The following is a 6,811-nucleotide window of genomic DNA, read 5'->3' on the forward strand; positions in this document are numbered from 1 at the left end:
CACAGAGCATCAGGAGAAACACCAGCCAGGCTAATGCCTTGAAGAGACATCCGTACCACGTTACCAAACCTGGCAGCGGAAAATGCTTAGATTACTCCAGCAGTGTCAACAGAAAGCTGTATCTGTTTCGGAATATCAAAGTGACACCAGAGGCACCATAGTTATCAAGAAGCCAGCCAGATCCAGCAAGAACAAAGATAAATAGGGGGGGAATACAGAATCTGTTCAAGTAAATTCTTCAGCATTAAAGGAAAAGAGAATACTGATTCAGTGAAGATTGATATTCCAGATTGATTTTGAAACATGTTGAAATAAGTTTAAGAATAGAGAAATTAAGTTTAAAATGATGTTAAAGAAACAATTTATTAGAAAATCAAATAAAAACTTTAATTCTGACAAAGGGGAAGATGAAGTGTAGTTGATTACATCGCAGTGTTACATAATAGAGAGAGGGACACAGACAGGAGAGAGTACGGAGATGACAAATGTGAACATAAAGTGAAACATAAAGAGTTAAAATCAAGAACTGCTTCTTTATTGGACAGTAAAACACACATTAAAGCAGCGAATTAACCTTTTTACATTAACATTTTTGTGTGGATTAAACAAATAAGATATAACATGTAAATTAGAGGGCTTTAGAGGTGCCAGAAGGCACATTTTGGACATAGCAAGACTAGCTGTTTCTAGTCTTTATGCTAAGCTAAACTAACTGGCTACTGGTTCCAGCCACATATTTGCCATGTACACTGCAATAAAAAAGCCTTGTTTTTTTGTCTAAAAAGAATAACCTTCTCAAGCATGTTTCGCATTAGAAAAGTATTCTGGTTTTAAGAAAATATCTCTTACTCTGCCTTAATAAGATATTACAGCTAATATTGAGCTAGATTGAACCAGTAAGCAGTTACAACAGTTTACATAATATCCCAGCAGAGGAACAAGATTTTTTTCTTCATTTCAAGACCACTTGCACAACTTCTCAGTTTAAGAGAAAGTAGTCTTGTTCCAGTGTGCTAAATGAAGCAGCTGTTTAGTTTATCATTGTTTAAATAAAAAAATTACAAATATAAAAAGCGTCTGGTTACTTAATCTAAGACATATTTGTATTATGCTGTTTGAATAAATTGTTTGCACAGCTTGCTTAAAATTCTGTACTTTTTTCCAGTTTTAGGGTCTTTCAGTGGCTAGATGAATTCTAGCCAAGCAAAACTGTCTTAACCCACTGGTAGATTGTTTTGCTCAATACAACAGATGTTGATGATATTTATGAATATTTGGCTTGTTCCTAAGAGAGCTGTTTCGGCAGTGTAGATGTATCAAGCTTATGATCAAAGTCTTTGCAAGAGAGTGAATGAGCACTTTTTCCGATAATGTTACTCTGTTTAGGTCAGCAGCTCTGAATGCCAGATACCTCATGTTTACAAACAGGGTTGGTTTTGAAATGTGACATTAAAAAGTGAAACTTTATTTTCTGTGCAGACGTGGCAACTCAAAATGTTTATTTAAATGCGTTTAGTATATAAAGCACCCCAGAATTAGCCAGTCTGGCTAATATTCAATTAGTTATTTCAAACTGTACAGCAACAACATTGATACATCAGTGTTTTACATTAACACATCATTCATTTCACATTCAGTCATCAACAGGAAAAAGGAGATAATGGGAACTAAAGTTTGAGATTTTTAGAAATCTAAGCCTCGAACTCATACCGGACTCCTTCATTGTACATTCAGTATAATTATATTCCTTTGTTCTCCAAAGTGCAAATCGAATATCCTTCAGGTGCTTTTCAGCTCTCACAACTGCCCTAAGACCAGAAGTAAAATAAATCCTTGCTGTTGTAAGTTAAACCATGACATTGGCTCGGAGCTGTTTGCTCTCCCAGCAGACAATGGAGTACTGTAAATCAAAATCTTTCATTAAGTCCAAATTGTGGTAGTTATAATCTCTTATCTTAACATTCAGTCTATACCCTCGTATCCTCATCTGGTTGCCAACTAAACCATTTTCTAAACCTCTAAAAGTTCATTTGACAGGGACAACGCCCACTGACCAACAGGTAAACAGATGTAAACCTAGAACGCTAATCTAGTGTCATTGCCCAAATGTTAACAAAACAAAGACAAAACATAAAAAATATTAAAATATTAAAAAAAACATCTCAGCAGTGACATTATCAGGGGGCTACAGGTGACAGATCCTCGGTTATTCTTTTGGGTAGATTGTTCAGTTCAACACAGAGGCTGCTGCTTTGATTAAAAAAAATAAATAAAAAAGTCCCCAAAGCCGAGGATGATGCCTCCAATGCAATGATATAAAACAGAGAAGTAGAAATTCCTCACGTCCTCACGCAATCTGAGAGCAGCAAGTGTTGTAGCAATGCAAGGTAAATGCTAAAAGAATGAGTTATTACAATAGTCTGCAAAGTGCTTCAGCACCTGGATGTACAGATTATACAGTTCTCTTGCTGCTCCGTACTACTGAGCTACCCAATGGCGGCTCATTTCCACTGATGCTCTGCTGCTGGGGTTACAACGACTGCACTGTGCTGCTTCAGGCACTACTTTCAGGAAAACCTCTGGAGGCTTATTTAGTGCAACAAAACACTTAATGCTCAGGTAAAAAAAAGGTGGCCAAGGAAAGGATGTCCCCATTTGTGTTCATTTAATCGAGGACACGTTTTTGGTGGTAGCGCTGGTAATGGTGGACTTTTTGTGCAACTCTAAACAAATATACAGTTGATAACAATGGCAAAAATGGTGATGCTGGTGTGTGTAAAAATACCATGGTGATAAGGAAATGGAAGGTGTATAAAAATATTGATATGAATGTGCATTTAGCTTTATGTGGTAGCATCTTTGGGGTGACCTCGGGTTCCATTCAGTGTGTAACTCACTAAACGGTCTGCATAACAGCACGCAGGCCTTGTGAAACTGAATTTCCGGTCAGTCTGTGCCAAGCACCCTCCCAAGACTCTCCTGGATTCATCAGCTAAACAGTAAGTGAGTCTCCCATTTTCTTTTTTTTTGTGCCAGTAATCGGGAGACTTTCAGCTGTTGCCACTGCAGAGGTGCGTCCGGATTAAGGTTTGTTGTTTTCAGGATCTAACACCAGAGTTATCTTACAGCTTTGTTCTTCCTCTTCTGGGACGTAGAAGTTGCAAACAGTGCTCTGTGGGGGGAAAAAAAAAGACAAGGACAAAATGATAGCATGTGAGTACATAGTGTGGCATTTTGAAAAGTAGCGGTGTAGTTGCAGACTCTAATGCTAACGCCCCTATGAACAAACACACAGTCACCTTATTGTTGTTGTCAGCAATATCGCTGACGAGATCCCGTGGTTCTGGTACTTCGGGGAAGATGTCCTTCTTATATCTGTAAAGAGAAAGTTAAATATCAGAGGCAAATGAGAAGACATGTGAAATGAATAGGAGCCAAGCAAGGAGATAAAGACTTTACATACTTTATGCAGCAAACCAGCATCAGGGCTGCCAGGCCACTCAACAGCAATGGGATGATAAGGAAAGCATACAACGCTTTAGGAGCTTTGTTTGTACCTGTACGCAAAACCAGCAGCAACATTAGATCAGCTGAGAGCGACTAATACAGCAAGTGTTTTACACCACAAAATGGCAACAAAACAAAAACTACATATATTGGCTTTATACTGCTGGACGTTTGATTTTGTAAAAAAAAAACATTTCAACAAGAGAAAACAGAGAGAGAGAGAAAGATGATGACCATACCAAAACAAGTGCTGTTACTCCATGTTGTCTCTCCTCTCTCAACTTTTGTCACAGCTTTAATAGCGACACAGTACTGACAGGAAGGATCTATGTGCAGTTCATATGAAGTTCGGTCAGATTCGTGAACCTGTGAGAAAATGAAGGGATGATTGTAATAGCGATACAGTAATGAATATGACAATATGACTAAATTCTGTGGAAGCAAACTATAGCTGTTGTAACATGACTCCTATGAGTAACTGCGTACCTTATTATGAATGAACTGAACTGCAACCGTTTCACAACATCAGACATGTCATACAGATGCTATTTTGACATTCAAGTGTCCAATGTTTCATCGACTCCAAAACACACAAATTCGTATAGATGGTTTGACAAGTAAAATATTTCAAAGCTAGAACTTCAGTGGTGTTTAAACATTCAGTAGGGGGTTGTTAGGTTAGTTAGGTATTCAGTTGCTTGTAAGATTCAAATGAGCACAGCCATTGTTTGCATCCATTGAATGAACAGACTAAACAAGACCAAGCTTCCATGTAAAGACGTTACAAACAGCAAAATATTGTACCATTGTGTCTCTTACCAATGCTTCATTGCACTTGGTGACTTTAAGTAGAAACTTCCAGGAGGAGGGAGGTAAGATGTCAGGAGCAGACCAGTTCATTTTTAATGTATCCCCAGTGTCAATGATTTTCAAGTGAGGTGCAGGAGGGCTCACTGTACAGAGAAAGACAGAGAGATAGTAACTCCAATCCAGACATACACAGTCCTAAAATACTGAAACAGTCTCTTAAAAATCCCTGAAAGAACTTGTTTTTGCTCTCCTAAAATAGCGACATTGTGTGTTCTCCAAGTTGTACATTTTGGATTGTGTCATACCCCACAATACATAAGTGCACACACACAGACAGACAGACACACACCCACACTAACCGCTAAAAAGATTTCCGAAGACGGACAGGCAGCAAGTTCTCTTACAATTGTGAGACTGAATGGGGAAGAGCGACGTATTTCAACATAATGTTTCCACCATTACCGTTGAGTGCTTGAATCTTGAAGGTGTTCCTGGCAGGCTTGTTGTCCACCATTGCATTAAATACAGTGTGGATAGCCTGATGCACATTGCTCTGCAGATCACAACCAGTCCTGACGTCGTTAGTGAAGGTATACGATGAGCACTCCCGTAAAGGTGTAATGGTAAGGTTCAACTGACTGTTAGCCACTACTTCGAAATTCTCATCTGTTAAACTTGGGAAGATGGAGAAAAAGGTCATTTACTTTCATGCCGCACACTATTCCTGAAATCCTACAAGTAGAGGTAAATGAATGGAACAGACATTTAAATAAGACCAACTCAGATAAGGCCAAGTTAAAGGAATAGTTTGACATTTTGGGAAATACACTTATTCTCTGTCTTGCTGAGAGTCTGATGAGGATATCAGTACCAATCATATGCCTGTCTGTTAACACACACACTATATCCTGTGTTGGCAGCCTCATGTTGAGGACAAGACTGCTCTTTCTTTAAACTAGAGGGACTTATATATATATATGCACTATTATGTGGCGTGTTTACAGGAATAGACCTGAATTATTTATGAATGAATTAACTGAATTCTTAAACATAGACTGAATGTTATACAAGAGTATATTAATATTTTCAGACCTACAGTTTTTATAATGATAAAGGTAATGATTCAAGTTTAAGCTTTTGGTGATGAACATGGAATATGCTTTTCAGCTTTAAGCTGTATGCTAATGTGTTTTTAGTTATGCAGTTACAGTTTGCTCTTAAATTAACGTGACATTACCAAACATGGCTTGGGCTTAGAAGAACTCACATAGTCAACAAACACTGCCTAAACTCAAACTGACACCCACCAGAAGCCTGGACAGATAAAAAGCTGAGCCATTAAACATAAGGAATTTGGCCTTGATTGAACCCTAGTTCATTGCCTATTAGGTTGCAGTCTGACTCTTATGTGATGAAATCAACGTTAACCACTAGGTATCAGGAAATATTGCAATACAGCTTACTGACATACACTGTGTAAGGGTGATTTTCTGTTTACTAATTACTCTGTTTGAATCTACTCCACTGCTTCCTTACGTCCTTCATTGTGTGAGCACAAAAGGGACAAAAAACAAAAACAAACCCCACACTTACATGTAGAAAAAAGTGAGATTCGAAGCGTTACTGGCTGGGATCCAGGAGCAGTGACTTTGTGTGGAGGAGTAAATGTAGCAGTGTGGATCTTTCACCAGTTCTGGGAGGAACACAGACAATATGTACACATCTTAACGAACAAACCATCAATGCAGCCCATATATGGCTGAGGAACTCGAGCCGCATTTATTTGTCTATTCAAAAAGCATTCAAACTTTGAGAACAAAATCAAGTCTTATTAAGGGTAATGGTGAGCAAAATGAGTCACCTGGGTATGTGATGTTGATGACAACCGGTTCACTCTTGTTGTTACTACAGACAGTTGTAACAGTAAAGGACAGAAATCGCCCTTGCATCTCCTTATAACCTTTCCAGGGGGGGTGTTGCAGACTCTGAATCCACCAAGAACAGAGAGAGAGACAAAAAGCACCAAACCATCATCATCAGTAGTATTAACACACACACGCAGAGTTGTTTCAGAAAAAAACACACACTGGCCATTTATCAGTGTAAGTGGGAATATACTACCATATGCAATGTTATGGATCCTCTAGGTGTTGTTCATAGATTATAGCTTAAATGTGGGTTTTTGTCGTCTTACGGCAGACAGTTAAAAAATGATCAGATGCAACATGATATATTATCTAATACAAGCTTGTGCAAAGGAGACTAGATAGAAAGAAGGTACATTCAGGCACATTGGTCATACAGGTAATTCACACAGGTCATATATGATAGAATCTATAAATTTAAAAGCCCTTTGTGTGGAATTTAAATATTAGCAAGAGGTATTTATTTATTTTATTTATTTATTTTTGCACAGATTAGAATTACATTAAAAAAACAACAAAGATAACAAATAATGTAAAGTGCAGGGAGAGGCAGAAAACCCAGATGGGCT

At 38.1% G+C, this 6,811-nt stretch overlaps 1 protein-coding gene across 1 annotated transcript in view; it reads right to left on the reverse strand.

Moving 5' to 3' along the window:
• Window positions 1–1,444: 1,444 nt before the first annotated feature.
• The window catches only part of LOC118338287 (cytokine receptor common subunit gamma-like), a gene marked incomplete in the record, with an annotated part of 6,714 nt that continues 1,347 nt past the window's right edge, over window positions 1,445–6,811 (reverse strand). Inside the window, 8 exon segments of the mRNA XM_035675573.1 lie at window positions 1,445–3,172; window positions 3,300–3,375; window positions 3,464–3,557; window positions 3,747–3,873; window positions 4,327–4,460; window positions 4,780–4,991; window positions 5,911–6,010; window positions 6,179–6,302. Of these exon segments, the coding sequence (XP_035531466.1) occupies window positions 3,083–3,172; window positions 3,300–3,375; window positions 3,464–3,557; window positions 3,747–3,873; window positions 4,327–4,460; window positions 4,780–4,991; window positions 5,911–6,010; window positions 6,179–6,302 (957 nt within the window).

This window comes from Morone saxatilis, unplaced genomic scaffold (assembly GCF_004916995.1).
Source record: "Morone saxatilis isolate NCDOM2014 unplaced genomic scaffold, NCSU_SB_2.0 Contig4, whole genome shotgun sequence".
NCBI classification, from domain to species: Eukaryota; Metazoa; Chordata; class Actinopteri; family Moronidae; genus Morone; species Morone saxatilis.